The following is a 21,364-nucleotide window of genomic DNA, read 5'->3' on the forward strand; positions in this document are numbered from 1 at the left end:
TCTATCATCTATCTATCTATCTATCTATCTATCTATCTATCTATCTATCTATCTATCTATCTATCTATCTATCTATCTATCTATCTATCTATCTATCATTCCCCCTCCCCTCTTCCCCCTCTCTCTATCAGTCTCTGGTGTGAAGATTCTTCCTAGCTGGCAAATTCTGGAAGCCGAAGTCCTCCCATCTTCCAGCTGCCCCGAAAACTGAGAAGTCCTGGCAGGGACCTTTTTACAAGATCACTTTGCAAGGCCAGCCATGCCGAGGAACCTCAGAGAACAATCTGTCCAGACCTCCTTGCCGGCTGATCTGTTTTGTTTTCCTAAAGTTGAGCTGTGGGTGTTGAAATAGGAGGGAGCAAATTCAAAACCGGGCGGGGTGGATGAAAAGTCAACAAATCATTGCCGTCCCTGTAGCGGCTGCTGGTCTTGTGTGGATCTTGCCCTGACCCACAGCTGTTGTCTGAAGGAATCCTTGGGTGGGAAGCCTGGATTGGATCACAAGGAGGACTATTGTACTTGGCTGGCACTTCGGCTGGAGACTCCTAACTGTCCTCCTGCCAAGACTGAGGAGAAAAACTTGGCGGCTGGCGAAGTCTGGTGGACCTCCAACACCATGTGACCTCAGTTGCCCTTCGTTTCTCATTGCTGTTTTCCATGGTGAAAAGAACCCAGAGGCCCAAATCACCCCAGACTCAAGTCTTAAGCCATGGAGGAGAGCTTTAGAAGATGCAGAAGGTCAACACACGCCTGGCTCCTATTTAAGGGATTGTCCACTAGGACTCCAAGATCCCTCTCACAGTTACTCCTGTTGAAGCAAGGTTAGGTGGGACCTGGTTCAATACTAGTAACTGCGAGAGGGATCTTGACATCCTAGTGCAGGGATCTCCAACTTTAGCAACTTTCAGCCTGGCGGACTTCAACTCCCAGAATTCCCCAGCCAGCTTTGCTTTGCTTTGCTTTGCTGGCTGGGGAATTTTGGGAGTTGAAGTCCGCCAGGTTGGAGACCTCTACACTAGTGGACAATCACATAAACAGAAGCCAGCTGTGTGCAGCTGCCACCAAAAGGGCCAATCCTATCCTACTCCATTAATAGAGGGATAGAATTAAGACCATGTGGTGATTTGATACCTTGATGAACGTATCTTTTCTTTTATGTACACCGAGAGCATATGCGCCAAGACAAATTCCTTGTGTGCCCAATCACACTTGGCCAATAAAAAATTCTATTCTATTCTATTCTATTCTATTCTATTCTATTCTATTCTATTCTATTCTATTCTATTCTATTCTATTTAATACCGCTTTATAAAGCCTTGGTAAGGCCACACGTGGAATACTGCATCCAGTATATATAAAAGATGTCGAGTTATAAAAATAAGAATTGGAAAGAGTGCAACAAAGATGATTAGGGGACAGGAGGCTAAAACATATGAAGAACGGCTGCAGGAACTGGGTATGTCTAGTTTAATGAAAAGAAGGACTAGGGGAGACATGATAGCAGTCTTCCAATATCTCAGAGGCTGCCCCAAAGAAGAGGGAGTCAAGCTATTCTCCAAAGCACCTGAGGGTAGAACAAGAAGCAAGGGGTGGAAACTCATCAAGGAGAGAAGCAACTTAGAACTAAGGAGAAATTTGCTGACATCTAGAACAATTAATCAGTGGGATGACTTGCCTTCCAGAAGTTAGAATAGAATAAAATAGGGACCTTGGAGATCTTCTAGTCCAGCCACCTATATCTCCAGGAGAACCTATATCATTTCAGATAAGTGACTATCAAGTCTCTTCTTAAAAACCCCCAATAAGGGAACACCCACAACGTCTGACTGCAAGCTCTTCCACTGGTTCACTGTCAGGAAATTTCTCCTTAGTTCCAGTTGGCTTCTCTCCTTGATTAGTTTCCATCCATTTTTTCTTGTTCCTGCCTTCTGGTGCTTTGGAAAATAAATTGACCCCTTCCTCTTCTTCGTGGCAGCCCCTCGAATACTCAAATACTGCCATCGTATCAACCCTAGTTCTTCTTTTCTCCAGACTGGCCAAGCCCAAATCCTGCAGCCGTTCTTCGTATGTTTTAATCTCCAGACCTTTGATCCTCTTAGTTGCTCTTCTCTGCACTTTTTCCAAAGTCTCAACATCTTTTTTGTATTATGGTGGCCGACGTTGGTTGCTTTACTAGGGTTTTGTAAAACAGCACTAATATTCCACGTGATCTTGATTCTATGCCTCTGTTTATACAACCCAGGAGTGTATAAATGTGGGTGCTCCAACGCTGAAGGCTTGGGTTGGTTTTTTTTTAAAGAGATCGGACAGCCACTTGTCTGGAATGGTACAGGGTAGGGGTCTGCAAACTTGGCTCTTTTAAGACTTGTGGACTTCAACTCTCAGCAAAGCTGGCTGAGGAACTCTAGGAGCTGAAGTCCACAAGTCTTAAAAGAGCCAAGTTTGCAGACCCCTGGTATAGGGTCTCCTGCTCGAATAGGGGGTTGGACTAGAAGACCTCCAGGGTCCCTTCCAACTCTGTTTTTCTGTCCTGCAGGATCAGGTCATCTGTTTCGCTAATGTAGCTTGCTGGTTCTCCAGTGGCCAATGAGATAGGTTTGAGAAGTCCGTAAAATTGGCCCGGTGAATAAATTCTCTCTTTTTATGGTCTTTTGGGAGCAAAACATGTTTTAGAAAAACATGGTTGAGAATTCAGGAGGTCCAACTAACCAGTCAGGAGTATTGTTTACTCCTCTGACAACCGGTCCTCTCCACTTCTTAAAACCATCTAACTTGGTTGTCGTCGCTGCGACACATGGCTTGGGACCTACGTGTCTTCCAGGTGACTTGGTTATCTGCCCATGGCAAAGAATGGGGATCATTTGCAGGTCCACCTTTTTATAAATGCCGTTTATGGGACCCACAAAGGTAGACTCCTTTCTTCCAAACAGGATTTGGCAGATGTCAGCATTGTGCATCTGCGGGGGGTGGGGGGGAGAAAGGTCTGACCCACTGGCTTTGAAGCTTCCCTGCCGCACGAAGTTATAACTGGTAGTCCTCCACTTAAGACAACGGTCCACGTGACCACATTTCAGGCACTTGGCAATCGGCCCGCGATGACGGCTGTTTTCACCTGTAAATCACGTGACCTTGATCGATGACGTTTTTTGCCAATATCTGGCATTATATTTATTTATATATCCGACACATATTTCTCCTCCTCTGCGCCCCCCGCCCTTCACAATGACAACCCTGTGAGGTGGATTGGACTGAGAGAGAATGACTGGTCCAAAGTCACCCAGCTGGTTTTCGTGCCTAAAGCGGAACTAGAACTCGTGTCTTCTGGTAATTGACACATCTATTTATCTGCGCAGGACTGGACTAGAATTTTAAATTTTTATACGTTTAAATTTTAAATTTGGTTTTAAATGGGGTTTTATTATTTATATCTCTATTTTAAATATTCGGCCTATGTAATAAGTTTTTTAAATTAATGTTTTACTTTGTATATATCTATGTTTTTTATATGGCTGTAAACCGCCCTGAGTCCCTAGGGAGATAGGGCGGTATAAAAGTGTGAATAATAAATAAATAAATAATAAATAATAAATAATAAATAAATAAATAAATAAATAAATAAATAATTGGCCTAATGTCACCCAGCTGGCTTTTATGCCTAACGGTGGGACTAGAACTCATGTCTCCTGGTGATTGGCTCAAAGTCACTTAACCAATTTTTAGGGCTAAGGTGGGGACTAGAACTCACCGTCTCCTGGTGATCGGTCCAAAGACACCCAACTAGGACTAGAACTCACTGCCTTTTTTGATTTTTCCCTCTTTGGTGATCACAGTCATGAAGAGGGGGAAGAAAGATAATTTAGGAAGACCAATATCTTTTCCGCCTGCCAGGACTGGTCTAGGACTTTTTTCAATCCTAGGTCCCGTCCCTGCCTTTTCAAAATTTATTTCTGAAATCTGAAACCTGCTACTGTCTGCTTGTCTTTCAATTGCCGTAAGATCGTTCATTCCCTGCTATCTTACACACACACACACAAAAACTGCAGGTAGTCCCTGACTTACAGCAGTTCATTTAGTGACCGTTCAGAGTTATGACGGCACTGAAAAAAGCAACCAATGATCAGTTTTCGCTAACTTACAACCATGGCAGCATCCCCGTGGCTATGTGATCAAAATTCAGATTCTTTTTTTTTAAATTTGCATTTATATCCCGCCCTTCTCCGAAGACTCAGGGCGGCTAGTCTTCATCCATTTGTATATTTATATACAAAGTCAACTTATTGCCCCCAACAATCTGGGTCCTCATTTTACCCACCTTATAAAGGATGGAAGGCTGAGTCAACCTTGGGCCTGGTGGGACTTGAACCTGCAGTAATTGCAAGCAGCTGCTGTTAATAACAGACTTAGTCCGTTGAGCCACCAGAGGCCCTTAGCCATTGACTCACATTTATGACAGTAGCCGCATCCTGGGGGGGTGGGGGCACATGATCCCCTTCAGTGACCTTCTGAAGAGCAAAGTCAATGGGGAATCCAGGTTCATTTAACAACTTATGCAACTTATTTAACAGCTGGAGGGATTCACGGAACAACGGTGGCGAGAAAGGCCATATATAATGGGGACAAAGCTCACGGCCTGGCTTGGCAGCAGAAATTTTGGGTTCAACTGCTGTTGTAAGTCGAGGACAGCCCACACCTAAGGAGGAAGGCTGGGGAAAGACTTCAAAATGACGGTGTCTTTTTTCCATCCCGATTTTTTTGGTTAGATTTTTCTTGTTTTGGCACACAAAAGAAGCATTTCTGGGTTTTCCCCCAAAGGAAGGTCCCGGAGTTTTGATATGTTTTTACTGATTCTCTGCCCACATGGCCCCTGCCTGGAAGCCAGCCTGGAAGCTGCAGGCAACCTAAGCCAGGAATCCTGGTTAGTGGGAACCACTCCAGAGTTACCGCTCCAGCTCCCTGCGGCTCTAGCGGGGAATTAAGGGGTGTGCAAGAGGCTGGTTTCCTTGCACGCCTGTGCACAGAGGAACACCGGGGAGGGTGAGCAAAAGTTCTCATTTATTTTCCTGGAACGCCAGCTTGCCAAGAAAGCGCCTGACCCGTAACGGCCGAATATGACTTTATTTTCATAGCGTCATTTGCTGGCAATTGGGAACCTGTTGGAACCCGGGTGCCGAGTTCGAATGCTGCCAGCAGCGCGCACATGCTTAGTGCTCGCTGGGTCACTGCTTCTCGGTTTTGGAAGTGCAGAAGCTCCGCCCACTCATTCCAAGAAGCGCCCAATATTCCATTTGCCTTCCCTATTGGCTAAGAAGGGAGAAGTGGGTGTGGCTTAGACTCAGCAGCCAATCAGTATCGAGGGGCAGTTTTCTATCCTACTAGAGTTCTGTAATGGAGAAGCCAGTAGGGTTTTTTTTTTAATCCTCCCCCCCTCAGCCTCTCTGGCTACCCAACTCTTTTTCTTGGAGGTCTGGAAACTGGAAAACAGTACATGTATTCCTCGACTTACAACCATTTATTTAGTGACCGTTCAAAGCTGCAACAGCACTAAAAAAGGTGACTTGTGACTGATTTTCACACCGTTGATAACGTGATCAAAATTCAGACACTTGGCAACTGGTTCATATTTATGACGGTTGCAGTGTCCAATGGTCATGTGATCCTCTTTTGTGATATTCTGACAAGCAGGGGGGATTCACTTAATGACCATGTGACTCACTTAATAACTTCAGTGAAAGCATGAAAGGCATGAAAGCTAGCTGGGTGACTTTGGGCCAATCACCAGGAGAGAGTGAGTTCTAGTCAATGATAAAGGTGGGAAAGAAAGAAAGGAAGGAAGAAAGAAAGAAAGAAAGAAAGAAAGAAAGAAAGAAAGAAAGAGAGAAAGAAACCGTTGAAAGGTTTGTTCTGTCCTCTCTTGCCTCCATCCGAGTGATGGCTTAATTAGCCGGCACTATCAGCTCTGGCAGCAGAATAGCCAGCGCCTGCCAAGAGACTCCGTTATCTTCCACGACGCTGGTGAGTCACCTAGAAACAAACTTCAGCTCTTAATCAGTGGATTTGCCTGTTACAAAGAGACACAGCAGCTCTGGCTGCCTTTTATATCCTGTGGGGTGTGGCTCCACGACTCAGCACTTCCTAGGCCTGCCCCACCCTTGCTTCTGTTGTTCCCTCCTCTCCTGCCTACGAAACCTAGGGTCCAACCAAGCCTGCCTGCCATCAGCTGGGTCTGAAGGCATGGCCTGGGGGGAGGGAAAGAGTCAGGGGATGGAGGCCTTGTTATCTCTTCCACCTGGCCTGCCTGTGGCTCCTGGAGCTGAGCCAGGCAAGCCGGTGCTCCCGAAGTAAATCCTGACGGCCCTTCCCCCTCACTTTCCAAGTCACTTTCTGGCAGGAGGGCCGGCTCGGGGGGGTGCAGACACAACAGGTTGGCCCATCAGACTTAGGGATGCTCTTCAGACGATTCATCCCAATTTCCTTTCTCCCACCCAGGTTGACGGGCAACGAGCCTCTGACCATCCTCCCTCTCACCATGGAAATGGAGGAAGCGGCCATCAAAGCCCACTACAAGGTCTGCGACCGTCTGAAGCTGGAAAAGAAACAGCGCCGAATGTGTCGGAGAGACCCCGGCGTGGCCGAGACCCTCATGGAAGCCATCAGCATGAGTGCGCTGGAATGCCAATACCAGTTCCGCTTTGAGAGGTGGAATTGCAGCCTGGAAGGACGTTACAGGGCCAGCCTGCTGAAGAGAGGTTAGTGGGGGAGGAAGGCAGGCAGTCCTCGACTTACGACTGGAGTAGGAGTAGGAGGACTATAGGGGTCCTTGGTGCTCTCAGAGCTTGTGGGCTTCCTTGCAGGCCTTTCAGGACCTAACTAGGCAACATCATCAGTGTTAGAAGGGGGTGAGGTATGTGGAGAGGAGGAGGAGGAGGGGAAGAGGAAGAAGAAGATGACAGAATATGTAGGGTCCTTGGTTTTCTTGCAGACGTCTCATGGTCCAACTAGCTAATATCATCAGGGTAGGAAGGGAGTATGGTTTGCAAAGAGGAGGAGGTGGAGGAGAAGAAGGAGGAGGAGAAAGTCAAGGAAGAAGAGGAAGAAGAAAGAAGAGCAAGAGGAGGAGGAGAAGGAGAAGGGGAAGAAGAAGCAGAGGAGGAGGAGGAGGAGGAAGAAGAAGAAGAAGAAGGAGAAGGAGAAGGAGAAGGAGAAGGAGAAGGAGAAGGAGAAGAAGACTATTACTAATACTGTAGGGTTCTTGGTTTTCTTGCAGACATTTCATGGTCCAACTAGCTAATACCATCAGGGCAGGAAGGGAGTATGGTTTGCAAGGAGGAGGAGGTGGAGGAGGAAGAGGGGGGGAAAGGAGGAGGAGGAGAAGGAGAAGGAGGAAGAAGACAAGGAAGAAGAGGAAGGAGAAAGAGAAAGGAAGAAGTGCAAGAGCAAGACCAAGAAGAGGCAGAGGAGGAAATAGAAGAAGAAGAAGAAGAAGAAGAAGAAGAAGAAGAAGAAGAAGAAGAAGAAGAAGAAGAGGGCTGTGGAATCCTTGGTACTCTCTGCATTTAGTTCTTTTCTTGTAGACATTTCATGACCCAGCTAGGCAACATCATCAGTGCTAGAAGGGAGTGGAGGTTGGGGAGAGGAGGAGGAGGAGGAGGAAGAGGAGGAGGAGGAGGAGGAGGAGGAAGAAGAAGAAGAAGAAGAAGAGGAAGAGGAAGAAGAAGAAGAAGAAAAGAGGAGGAGGAGGAAGGAGGAGGAGGAGGAGGAGGAGGAGGAGGAAGAAGAAGAAGAAGAAGAAGAAGAAGAAGAAGAAGAAGAAGAAGAAGAAGAAGAAGAAGAAGACTGCTGCAGCTACTAATATAGGGTCCTTGGTTTTCTTGCAGGCATTTCATGATCCAACAAGCTAATATCATCAGGGCAGGAAGGGAGTATGGTTTTCAGGGAGGAGGAGGAGGAGGAGAAAGACGAGAGGAAGAAGAAGAGGAAGAACAGGAAGAGTAGGAGGAAGAAGAAGCAGAAGAGGAGGAGGAAGAGGTGGTGGTGGTGGAGGAGGAGGAGGAGGAGGAAAATTGTGGGCACCTTGATGGTCTCTGAAGTTGGTTGTTTCCTTGCAGGCATTTCATGACCCAGTTATGTAACATCAGGGCTAATGATTGTGTTGTTTACCTACAGTAGGTTGCCCTGCCAGTGTTGGCAGAGGTTGTAGTTTTCTCCTTGGTAGTTCATTGATTAGGATATTCTTTATTGCTTGATAGTTTGTCTGGTGTTAATCCCTGCTTATCTGGGTTTCTCTTTCTGTGGGGCCCTTGGGGCTCTCTGAGCTGGGTTGTTTTTCTTGCACACGTTTCATGACCCAACTAGGGAACATCTTCTGTTCTAGAGGGAGGAGGAGGAGGAGGAGGAGGAGGAGGAGGAGGAGGAGGAGGAGGGCGGGAGGGGGAGGATTCGGGATTCGGGTCCTTAGTGCTCTCTGAGCTTGGTGGTTTTCTTGCAGATATTTCAGGGCCCGACTAGGCAACATCATAAATGCCAGATATGAGGGGGAGGGATTCTTTCTGTTTATATAGATAGTCCTTGATTTATAACTATTCTTTCAATGACCATCTGAAGTTACAACCGATCCCAAAAAGGGGATTTATGGCACGGATTCCAACCCCACCGCAGTCTTCTGACTGAGCTTTGTGTACTTGGTAACAAGCTCCATCCATAGCCATTTTTTAACATCCTGCGGTCATTGGTCTCTCTTGCTAAAAATTGACATGTCTAGTTTTCAGCAAATTTGAATCCTTTGCTGCACTTAACAGCTTGCTACAAAAAAGCTACAAAATGTTTTAACCTGTTTTAGGACTTCTACAACAAATGACTGTAATGGGAAGACTTGATTACAGTCGTTCGATGAGGACAACCTGTAATCAAGAGTTTCTGGACTTTGGCTACCGCTAGCCAGGGAATTCTGGGAACTGAAGTCCATCCATCTCCAAGCAAGCTGGCTGAGGCATTCTGGGAGTTGAAGTCCTCCCTTCTTAAAGCATGCTGGCTGAGGCATTCTGGGAGTTGAAGTCCACCCATTTTCAAGCTTGCTGGCTGGGGAATTCTGGGAGTTGAAGTCCTCCCCTCTTAAAGCATGCTGGCTGAGGCATTCTGGGAGTTGAAGTTCACCCATCTTCAAGCTTGCTGGCTGGGGAATTCTGGGAGTTGAAGTCCTCCCTTCTTAAAGCATGCTGGATGAGGCATTCTGGGAGTTGAAGTTCACCCATCTTCAAGCTTGCTGGCTGGGGAATTCTGGGAGTTGAAGTCCGCCCCTCTTAAAGCATGCTGGCTGAGGCATTCTGGGAGTTGAAGTTCACCCATCTTCAAGCTTGCTGGCTTGGGAATTCTGGGAGTTGAAGTCCGCCCCTCTTAAAGCATGCTGGCTGAGGCATTCTGGGAGTTGAAGTTCACCCATCTTCAAACATACTGGCTGAGAAATTCTGGGAGTTGAAATCCATCCATGTCCAAGCATGTTGGCTGAGGAATTCTGGGAGTTGAAGTCCACCTGTCTTCAAGCTTGCTGACTGGGGAATTCTGGGAGCTGAAGTCCACCCATCTGCAAGCCTCCTGGCTGGGGAATTCTGGGATCTGGAGCCCATCCATCTCCAAGCATGCTGGCTGAGGAATTCTGGCAGCTGAAGTCCACCCATCTCAAAACGGTCAGGGCTGGGCGATACCGCTCTAAGAGAGAAGTTCGGTGTGCTAACAGCATTGTCATCTTCCTCCACAGGGTTTAAGGAAACAGCCTTCCTTTACGCCATCTCTTCGGCGGGGCTGACCCACGCCATGGCCAAAGCCTGCAGCGCCGGACGTATGGAGCGCTGCACTTGTGACGAGGCCCCCGATCTGGAGAACCGCGAAGCGTGGCAGTGGGGCGGATGTGGGGACAATCTCAAATACAGCAACAAGTTTGTTAAAGAGTTCCTTGGGAAGAAGTCCAACAAGGATCTGAGAGCTCGGGTGGATTTCCACAACAATTTGGTGGGGATGAAGGTAAGTGCTCACGATGGTTGTAGGCTGTAGCTGTGGAAAAGTAGGTCCTTGAGGGGCTGGAGAAGGCTGCTAGGTAAAGATTGTTGAGGGCCATCAAAAAAATCTAGGCGGAGGAAACCTGCTATCATGAAAGAGCAAGAGAAAGGAATGTTGGAAGACATGGACATGTTCATGCTTCTTCGTTCAGCTCATCTTGATCAAAGATGGGCTTTCAAGACAGTGTTGACTCTTGGCAAGTATCTAGTCAGATGTTCTTCAGGTACACCCATGGCTACCGTCATGGAGCCCTCCTCCTCCTCCTCCTCCTCCTCTTCTCCTCCTTCTTTCTCCTTCTCCTTCTCTTCTCCCTCTTTCCTCTTCCTCTTCTCCTCCTTCTCCTTTTTTTCTCCTCCTCCTCCTCTTCTCCTTCCTTCCTCTTCCTCTTCTCCTCTTTCTCCTCCTCCTCCTCTTATCCCTCTCCTTTCTCTTTTCCTCCTTCTCTTCCTTTCTCTTCTCCTCCTCCTCCTCCTCCTCCTCCTCCTTCTCCTCCTCTTCTCATTCTCTCTCTCCTTTTTTCTTCTTCTCTTTCTCCTCCTCCTCCTCCTTCTCTTCTCCCTCTTCCTGTCCTCCTCCTCCTTCTCCTTCTCTTTCTTCACCTCCTTCTCCCTCTTCTTCCTCTTCTTCCTCTTCTCTCTCTCCTCCTCTTCCTCTCCTTCTCCTTCTTTTTCCTTCTCCTTCTTCACCTCCTCCTCCATCTTCTCCCTCTCCCTCCTTTTCCTCTTCTCCTTCTCCTCCTTTCCCCTTCTCCTTCTTCTCCTTCTTCTCCTTCTTCTCCGTCTTCTTCCTTGTCCTCCTCTCTCTCCCTCTCCTTCCTCTTCTCCTTCCTTCTTCCTCCTCCTCCTTTCCCCCTTCCCTCTTCCCCCTTCCCCCTTCTCCTCCCACTCCCCAGCTTGCTTCCATCAAGCAAATTCAATGGGGAACTCCAACTCACTTAAGGATTGTGTGATTCCCTTAACAATTGCAGTGATCTGTTTAATGCCAGTGGTAAAAAAGGTCATAAAATCAGATGGATCTCACTTCACCAACATTTTGTTTAGCATGGGAATTCTGCTTCCATTGTGGTCACAAGTCAAGGACCAGGTGGTCACAAGTCAAGGACCAGGTGCGGTACCTATGTAAATGTATGACTGTGATTTTCTCATCCGGAGTTGAAATGGCTAAATACATTTTTCAACCTGCAGGAGTTCCTGCCATTATTTTATGGAAGAAACTTATATTCACCATAAATACTGCAGCGAGCCTTGATTGTTGAAATGATCCTTGATCTACGACCACAATTGAAACCTAAAATTCCTGTTGCTGAGACAGTTGTTAAGTGAGTTTTGCCCCATTTTATGACCTTTCTTGCCACAGTTGTTAAGCGAATCACTGAGGTTGCTAAGTTAGTCGCACGGTTGTTAATTGAATGGGTTTCTCTTTTGACTTTCCCCGCGAGAAGGTCACAAAAGGGGATCACGTGACCCCGGGAGACTGCAACCGTCATAAATATGAGTCAGTTGCCAAGAGTCTCAGTTTTGATCATGTGACCCTGGGGATGCTGCGAAGGTCACAAATGTGAAAAAATGGCCCCTAGTCCCTATTTAAAGTGCTGTTGTAACTTCAGGCGGTCACTAAATGAATTACTGTAAGTCAGACACAACTACCTACCTGTTTTTTTGGGGGGGTCCTGCATTCAACTCCACGGTTGTTGATTTTGAAGCACACCCGACTGACAATTTCCTCCTCTGAAAACTCAGCTCTTCTCGGGATTAAGGAATTTAGCAACGCTCCAGAGAGACGGAGTTAAAAATGTCAATTTTAATGAAGCTTAGCAGAACCCCCCCCCATCCCCCATCCGGGGGGCGGGGAGCCTTTTTTTCCTTTTTAATTAAAGCTTTTTCTGAACTTTGAGTCTGCAGGAAGACCAGTGTTTTAATGTACTTGTGAAGGGTGTATCAAAAGAGAATGTAGTCGAGAAAGGGGGAACGGTGGCTGGGAAAAAGGAATTACAGCAAGAAAAGGAAGAAAGAAAGAAAAAAAACTGACTGCAAAGAAGACCCAAAAGTGTTTTTTGGAAGAGGCAACTGAACTTTCTGGCTTTTCTTTTGAAGACGTTTCTCTTCTCATCCAAGAAGCTTCTTCAGCTCTGACCGGATGGTGGGGGAATGGAAAGATAGATATTCCTTGCAGACAGATGGTCATTTGCATCCTTTTTAGAGGGTCATTGAGGCCACTTGGAGGTTTACCTGTGTCCTCAGGGTCACCTGAGTGGTGCAAATGGTTGTGGAAAAAAAGGACTGTGCAATTCCAAGAAGGCTCAGCATCAGTGGTGGGTTTCAAATTTTTTTTTTTTCCATAAAAAAGTTTTATTTTTACAATCATATCAAACAGCTCATCCAATGTACAGTTATATACAATTAGTCGGGCTTGCCCAGTCACCCCCCCTTTTTAACACTCTTCCCTCTTCTACCTTCTTCTACTTTCCAGACCTTCCTCTCCTTCTCTCATCTACATCCTCTCCTCCCTCCACCCTACACCTTCCTTCTCCCTCTTCTACCCCTCTTCCTTCCTCTTCTCCTCTTTCCTACCTCCTACTCTCTCCTCTTTTCTCCCTCCCCACCGTTCTAAAATGGTAACTGGGCAGACCCGACCCTACATTAATTATATTTATACATCTTCAATAATCCCTGTACATTAACCACCACTCCATCCTCTACCCCCCAATTCAAATTTTTTTACTACTGGTTCTGTGGGTGTGGCTTGGTGGGCGTGGCATGACTTGGTGGGTGTGGCTTGGTGGGCGTGGCAGGGGAAGGATACTGCACGATTTCCTCCCGATCAGCTGGGAGTCGGGAGGCAGAGAATAGATGGGGAGCCAGACCAGTCAGAATGTTTACTACCGGTTCTCCGAATTACTCAAAATTTCCGCTACCGGTTCTCCAGAACTGGTCAGAACCTGCTGAAACCCACCTCTGCTCCACACGCATTTGCACTACTACCCAGTTGATCCTGAGGATAAACCTCCAACGACTCTGTAAAAGAATGCAAATGTCCAGCTATCCGCAAGGAGTATATAATTCCTTCCATTCCGCACCATCCAGTCAGAGCTGAAGAAGCTTCTTGGGTGAGAAGCGAAACCTCTTCAACGAAAAAAACAAAAACTCTGGTGGCCTCTTAAAAAAGCACCTTTGGGAGAGCCATGATGTGGATGATGGCTGAGAATCTACAAAGACATTTTAGCAATCAGAGAAGAGTAACAAAGATGATTAGAAGACTGGAGGCTAAAAAATATGAAGAACGGTGGCAGGAATTGGGGTTGTCTAGTTTAATGAAAAGGGGGCCTGGCGGGGGGTGGGGTGACATGATAGCAGTCTTCCAATATCTCAGGGGCTGCCACAAGAAAGAGGAGGGTCAACTTATTTTCCAAAGCATCTAAAGGAGAAACAAGAAGCAACGAACGGAAACTAACCAAGGAGAGAAGCAACTTAGAACTAAGGAGAAATTTCCTGACAGTGAGAACAATTAATAAGTGGGAAGACTTACTTCCAGAAGCTGTGAATGCTCCATCACTCAAGATTTCCAAGAAGAGATCGAACAACCATTTGTCTGAAATATTATAGGGTTTCCTGTCAGAGCAGGGGGTTGGACTAGAAGACCTCCAAGGTCCCTTCCAACTCTGTTATTTTGTTATTCTGAATAAAATAGAAAACGATCACTGGGTTTCATTATCACTCGTGTCTCCTTCTTCCTACACTTTAATCCCTTCTTCTCCTGCCCCCAAACGGCTCCGATGTAAAGAGGAAAAATTGCTTTAAAAAAAAAAAATCTGATCCTTATAACAAAGCCACCCCTCCCCATCGCTATTACCCCTTAAAGGAAGCAAAAGTCTTGCAAAAATCCTGCTAACTAATTAGCTCACGTTGCATGCCAGATAAACTGGTCTTGGCACTGGAAGTTGAAATGCATACCATAAAGAGATTGGGGGGTGGGGGGATTTAATCTGCTCGCTGCCAACTTGCCATCCGAGACCAAGAATGTTGCAAACCCCCCCCCCCCAAAAGAACCCCCCCCCGGAGAAGTCAGGAAGAATGAATCTGTCCAGATATTTCTTGCAGCATTTGGTGAAACATTGGCCCTCAGGAAAGCTGCATTATCCAAAGAGAATTTTTACATTGCTGAAATTCAGAAGCAAATCTCATCCAGAAGAAACAAAGCAATACAGGGAATCCTCGGCTTAATGACCGTTCGTTCAAAGTTACAACGGTGTTTGGAAAAAGGCACCTTTCACACTTAGGACCGTTGCAGCCATCCCTGTGGCCACATGATCAAAATTCGGATGCTTGGCACAACTGACTCGTATTTACGATGCTCCCAGGGTGTGTGTGTGTGTGTGACGTGATCCCATTTTGCAACCTTCTGACAAGCAAAGTTAATGGGGAAGCCAGATTCACTTAACAACTGTGTGACTAACTTAACAATCAAAATGATTCACTTAGCAACCCTGGGAAGAAAGGTCGTAAAACGTGGAAAAAATTCGCTCCGTCATTGTCACACCTAGCAACAGAAATTTTGGGCTCAAATGTGGTTGATAAAGGTGCTGTGTTTGCTCATTTCTAGTCCAATCCCAACTTAGGGTCAAAATCCACACCCACATCTAAGCCTCCTGGAGTCACCAATGTGTAATGGATGGCTATATACAATTGTTTAATAAGTACATTAAAAGTTTTGGAAAACTTAAGCCGGTGAATTGAGTACAGACTTCCAATTTTTGGAGAGAGTACCAAAGGGGTTGGTTGGCTGATAAGGAGGAAAACATAAGGAGTTCACAAATTATGATTGTTTAGTGATCTTTCAAAGTTATAATAGAACCCCCCAAAAAAGATATAAGATTTGAACTTATGTTGTGGAGCCTCCCCGTTTACATGATCACATTTGGGATAGATTGGCAACCAGTCTCTCTCTCTCTCTCTCTCTCTCCCTCTCCCTCTCCCTCTTTCCTTCCTTCCTTCCTTCCTTCCTTCCTTCCTTCCTTCCTTCCTTCCTTCCTTCCTTCCTTCCTTCCTTCCTTCCTTCCTTCCTTTCTTCCTGTCTTTCTTTTGCCATTCATCTCAAAACAAAACAACTCCAGGTGGTTTTATACCTGTTAGCTGCATCCTGCCATTACTCGACCCTGATTTACGATGCGTTTTTTGCTGGAAACGCATGTTTACCCCATGAATCGGTGTACAGACACTGGGTCCGCTCAGTGACTGTGGATTTGCTTAACAACCAGGTTGATTCGCTTTATGACCACTGCAAAAAGTGTCATAAAATCAGGCTGGCCTGTTTAACAAGCCGCACTACTTAGGACCATAATTTTGGGGTCGATTACAGCTGGACCTGCCATCGTAAGCATTTGATGCCCTAAATTGTAAGCCATTTTTGCCCGGGCTTGTCTTTCAGAAATTCTTTTGGTGTTTTTTTTCACCCCCCTCTGCAGGTCATCAAAGCTGGAGTGGAGACCACTTGTAAATGCCACGGGGTGTCCGGCTCCTGCACTGTCCGGACGTGTTGGCGCCAGCTCTCCCCGTTCCACGAGATCGGCAAGCAGCTGAAGCAGAAATACGAGACGGCCCTCAAAGTGGTGAGCACCACCAACGAGGCCACCGGAGAAGGGGACATCTCCCCGCCCAAGAAGTCCATCCTGGGACACGGCGACCAGATCCCCAGGACTACAGATTTGGTATATCTCGACGATTCCCCGAGCTTTTGCTTAAACAGCCGGTTCTCCTTTGGGACGTCCGGCCGGAAATGTTACAAAGACAAGAACTGCGACAGCATCTGCTGCGGGCGGGGACACAATATCCAAAGCCGGGTGGTCACTCGCTCGTGCCAATGCCAGGTCCGCTGGTGCTGTTACGTGGAGTGCAAGCAGTGTACGCAGAGAGAGGAGGTTTACACGTGCAAGGACTGAAGGAGTTGTGTCCGACGAGCCCCCACCTTCGGGGACGGAACCCCCACCCCTTGCCCCTTTCTTCAAGACAAAAACAAACAAACAAACCCCGGAGGACGTCCGGTAAGATGTTTGAGCGCAACCCTGACGCGATGGAAGCACTTTGAGGGGGTTCCGTGCTTTGCTTGGCCATGCCTCTTTCTCAGCAAAGAGATTTCGGACGCCAGCCAGCACCGATGGAAGACCCCTTGTGATGTCCAACATGATGGCTTGGAAACCAAAGAAGGACTCTTCTTGACCAGGATGTGGAGGCTAGAATTGTTCACCCTTCACGTTTGTGCTCCCTTCCTGAGAATTCTCTTGGACCTGGATGGTTCCATTTCATTTTGCAAGAGAACTCTTATCTCTTGAAGACCTTCAACTGCAGAAGGTGTTCTAGGGTGAAGAGGACCCTAGAAGGATTTTTTTTTTATTATTATTAAAAAAAAGTAATTTATGGAGCTTCTGGGCTCCAGAAAGCCCAAATCATAAGCCACATCCCATTAGCTGGAGAGGTCACTATACGAGGACGTATCCTCAACGTTCCTTCTAACAGCTTGTTGTAGCAGATGGTGAAAATGTTGGGTTCCCCCACACACCCCCTTATTTCCCACTTGTGTGCCCTCCACCTCTCTTCCTTTGCTCTCCTTTGCAATCCACTTGGTGAATTTGGAAAACCACTAGCGGAGCCTGTGCAATCTTCTCAACCAGCATTCTGACTCCTTCGGTGATTTAATTAGGACTTGCTTTTTTGTATTTTTGTTCTGCTCTGGTTTCTCTTCTTATGATTTCAGTTGGCACCCGAGGCCGCTTCGAGACCAGCGTGACGTCCTGGCTGGGAATGCCATTTGGCCCTCGGCCTTGGGAAAACGGAGAAAACGAATCGCCTTCGAGACGTCTGGATCACGGCGTCCAAGAATGCGTGTCTCCTGAGGATCGCATTTCACCCGCCTTTCTCCATGCCGATGATATTCTCCGGGGCCAATTAAAAGCCTGTTTCTTAAAAAAAAAAAGACCACTTAAACCACTAGAAAGCTGCATGCATTAGATGTAAGACAGCGAGCAGCCGATTCTTGTTCCTGTAGATTAGAAGGGGAAAAGATATATATGGAGAAATATCAAAATAGCAGACTGGATCACTAATACAGATAGTTCTCAACTTACAACTGTTTAGTGCAAGAGTTTCCAACTTCGGCAACTTTAAGACTTGTGGACTTCAACTCCCAGAATTCCACAGCCAGCTTTGCTGGTTTAGTGCCATTAAAAGTTTACAACAGCGCTGAAAAAAGTGACTTAGGACCATTTTTCACACTTACGACCGTTGCAGCATCCCCAGGGTCACGTGATCAAAATTTGGGTGCTTGGCAACTGATTCATATTTATGACGGTTGCACTGTCCTGGGGTCACCCTTTTGTGACTTTTCGCCTAGCAAAGTCAATGGGGGAAGCACAGTTCACTTAACAACCGTGTTTCCAACTTAACAACTGCAGCGGTTCACTTAACAACGGTGACAAGAAATGTCCTAAAACTGCCTTAACAACTGTCTCTCTTAACCGCATGAATTTTGGGCTCAATTGTAGTCGTAAGTTGAGGATTACCTGTTCAGATGTGATGGTCAACAGAGCATTCTTCTATCATGTGAACTGGGGAATATTAACAAATATGCAATTCTTTATTTATTTATTTTTGCTTCAAGATGGGATTTGGATGAAGAGCTGATAAATTCCTGGATGAATTGTCCACGTGTGATGGACAGTGATTTTAAAACTGATCCAAGAGTTGCATTTCTTTTTTTGTCTTGGGGAATTGCAATTTGATTCGTTGGAGGAGCAGAGCAGAAATCTTAAGAACATAGAATCACAGAGTTACTTGGAAGGGACCTTGGAGGTCATCTACTCCAACTCCCTCCAACATTTCTTGCACGTTCTCATCTGGGAAATCATCCCCGCTCTCAGGCCCAATTTTAAGGGTGTTTTGAACAAAATAATAATAATAATAATGATAAAAAACGGTAGCCGCTTCTATCAAAGCTGTCCTTCTTGGGAAATGGATGAATTTGGAGGAGATGGTAACCCAGGGAGGTAATGAACGAGATGGTGGCTTGCTTCCAAAATTGGTATGACGGTCCTGAGACGGCTTGGGCCGTTTTATGGATTAGAGGAGTGACTGAAACATGGAAGATCGCTCCTAGCTTTGGGACATGGCTTGTAACTGGTATGAAATATCTATGAACTGGCCTCGGGTCTGGTGATTTGATAGACCTTTCCTGAAGCTACATGCCCAAGAATTTCCTTGCCCAATGGACCACCTCTGTAGCTCCGTGCAACGGATCGCAAAACCAAATGAAGACTTAAAAGACTCTTTTATTATTTCAAGGGTGGAATATGAATCTGAGATACATATTCCGATGCCTAGATATCTAAATATTGAACGTTTATTTATTAAGCTTTGCAGAAGTTTGTATGGTTTCCATGTGGTATTATGAAACTGGGCCTCTCGTTTGAGCGTGTGAGCACTCGGTCCTTTCTTTCTTTCTTTCTTTCTTTCTTTTTTTGCACGCTGGTATTTGAACCCGGATTCCCGAAGGGGCTCTTTAATTTTTTCCAACACTGTAAGGCCTGACCTTTGAGCAAGATGCAGCCTCATTTTTCTTCCTTTCCTTCCCCCTCTCCCCCCCCTTTTTTCCCCTCTTTTTGATCAATGTTATTTGGAAAGCGAAGGTTTCTGAGCCTTGGTAGAGTCTTGCCTGGATGTCTGGTTTTCATTTAGCTAAGCCCAGCGGTGGGTCCTGTTTCTCAGAAGCAGCGTTTGACGTTCCTGGGTTGCCGTTGGAACAGCTCACGTTGAGGGGTTTTGGGGAGAAATGGGGAAGGGGGAAACCGTAGATGTGGGATTGGTGGAGACCTTGCTGTTCTCTGAACTCTTACGATTCTCTTGCAGATGCTTCATTACCTAATTATGGTTAGCACCGATGATGTAACCTAGTAGTTGCGTCATGAAATGTTTGCAAGAAAACCAAAAGCTCAGACAACAAGGACCTCACAGTCTTCCCCCCTCCTCCTCCTGCTCCTGCTCCTCCTTCTCCAAACACCTCTTCCCTTTGACACTGATGATGTTCCTTAGTTGGGTCATGAGATGTCTGCAAGAAAACCTCCAAGCTTAGAGAACACCAAGGACCCTGCTGTCTTCCTCTTCTTCCTCCTCCTCCTCCTTCCTATCCTAATCTTCTTCCTCTTCACGAACACCACTCCCTTCTAGCACTGATGACATTCTCTAGTTGGGTCATGAAAGGTCTGCAAGAAAACCACCAAGCTCAGGGAGCACTAACGATCCCACAGTCCTCCTCCTCCTCCTCTCCCTTGTAGCACTGATGACGTTCCCTAGTTGGGTCATGAAACATCTGCAAGAAAGCAACCAAGCTCAGAGGAACCCACAGCCACCATCTTCTTCTTCTTCCTCCTCCTCCTCCTCCTCCTCCTCCTCCTCCTCTCCCTTGTAGCACTGATGACGTTCCCTAGTTGGGTCATGAAACATCTGCAAGAAAAGCATCACACTTCGAGAACACGAAAGACCTCCCAGTTCAATCCTGAGCAACAAATATTCTTTCTGTTGATAAATAGATTTTGTTTTGGGCCATAGCCTTAATCTCTGGAGAGGAAAGGTGGAGAAGAAGTCCCAAATTCCTTTTTTCCCCTTAGTGGGAGTATTCTGGGGCCCTTGGCCAACCAGAAATATCCAAAAATGGGAAAATCCTTCTGTACGCCAGACCATTCTGTCAGTTATTTAAAATTATTTAAAATTATGGAACAGTGGTGACTTCATAAGCCACTTGCCCACAGCTGCTTCTCGACATTTGGGAAATTTTTGATACATTTTGATCTGCTTGATAAGGTGGAGAGTAATTATTTCTCTTGGTCACTATCTTAGATACCTGGACTAAAGATAGGTTAAGGAAGAACTTGCAATCTTGCAGGATCTTCCATGCTCATGGGGTTTTAGCCATCTCAGTCTGGAGATCAAATTGCTTGATTTTTGACGGCTGTGTCTGAAATACAGGTAGTTCTCAGCTTACATTCGTTTAGTGACCGTTCAAAGTTACGACGGCACTGAAATACGTGATTTATGACCATTTTTCACGGTTATGACCTTTGCAGCATGCCCACCATGATCATGTGCTTAAAACACATGATGCTTGGCAATTGACTCATCCTTATGACCGCTGCTGTGTCCCAAGGTCACGTGATCAACTTTTGTAATCTTCTAACAAACTTTCTGTAACTTTCTTTCCCTGAAACCGCATTTCTCAATCTTGACAACTTTCAAGACTTCAACTCCCAGAATTCCTCAGCCGGCATGGCTGGACTTCAACTCCCAGAATTCTGCAATTAGCATGAGGGCTGGGGAATTCTGGGAGTCGAAGTCCACACATTTTAAAATGGCTAATCCTGAAGCTGTTGTACCCTAAAACGAATGGGTCAAACAATTCATTTTTAAATCGATTTTTATTTCCCAGGCTTGGGGAGAAAAAACACACCAACTGGTGAAATTCACACAACTTGCTAAACCTAGATCACTGAACATAGCTATTTCTGGTGTGAACTGTAACCAAATTGACCAGACAGGCTGGATAAGCCAGCATGAAATTAACCACCATGTAAATATGTTCAGGTACTAGGTCTTTAACCAACCTAGTTGAGCATGTTGTGTGAACCAGACTTTTTTAAAAAGTCAACTCTGGATTGCCAAAATAAAGCTTACGCTAATCAGTATGTATAAGATTACAGGTAGTTTTCAACTTACAGCGGTTCACTTAGTGACTGTTCGAAGTTATAATGGCACTGAAAAAAGTGACTTATGACCGTTTTCCACACTTATAACTGTTGTAGCATCTCTATGATCATGAGATCAAATTTCAGAACCCTTGGCAACTGACTCATATTTATGATGGTCACAGTGTCCCGGGATCATGTGATTTGGGGCATATATATATATATTTTTTCTGAGGTTTTCGCGGGAGTTTGTATGTAGGTCTTTGGTTATTCGGGTTTTCTCCCGCATAAAATTGGAAGTGTCTTGGCGACGTTTCGACGAAGTCTCATTCGTCATTTTCAGGCTTCAGCTTCGTGCTTCTGGGAGCATGAAGCTGAAGCCTGAAGATGACGAATGAGACTTTGTCGAAACGTCGCCAAGAACTTCCAATTTTACGCGGGAGAAAACCCGAATAACGAAAGATCTACATATATATATATCTGAAAGTCTCAAAATTGCTGGTGATAGATTTCAATCTTTTTTTTTTTTAGGAGTCTATTGCATTACAGATAGTCCTCGACTTACAACACTTCATTTAGTGACCAAAGTTA

The 21,364-nt window shown here is 45.9% G+C and overlaps 1 protein-coding gene across 1 annotated transcript in view; it reads left to right on the plus strand.

Annotated features, from left to right (window-relative positions):
- The window catches only part of WNT9A (Wnt family member 9A), a 35,835-nt gene extending 14,748 nt beyond the window's left edge, over positions 1 to 21,087 (plus strand). Inside the window, exons 2-4 of the mRNA XM_058179981.1 lie at positions 6,487 to 6,746; positions 9,752 to 10,014; positions 15,512 to 21,087. Coding sequence (XP_058035964.1) covers positions 6,487 to 6,746; positions 9,752 to 10,014; positions 15,512 to 15,985 — 997 coding nt within the window. The 3' untranslated portion in view covers positions 15,986 to 21,087. The remainder of the gene's footprint in view (positions 1 to 6,486; positions 6,747 to 9,751; positions 10,015 to 15,511) is intronic.
- Positions 21,088 to 21,364: the final 277 nt, after the last annotated feature.

This window comes from Ahaetulla prasina, chromosome 4, assembly GCF_028640845.1.
Source record: "Ahaetulla prasina isolate Xishuangbanna chromosome 4, ASM2864084v1, whole genome shotgun sequence".
NCBI classification, from domain to species: Eukaryota; Metazoa; Chordata; class Lepidosauria; order Squamata; family Colubridae; genus Ahaetulla; species Ahaetulla prasina.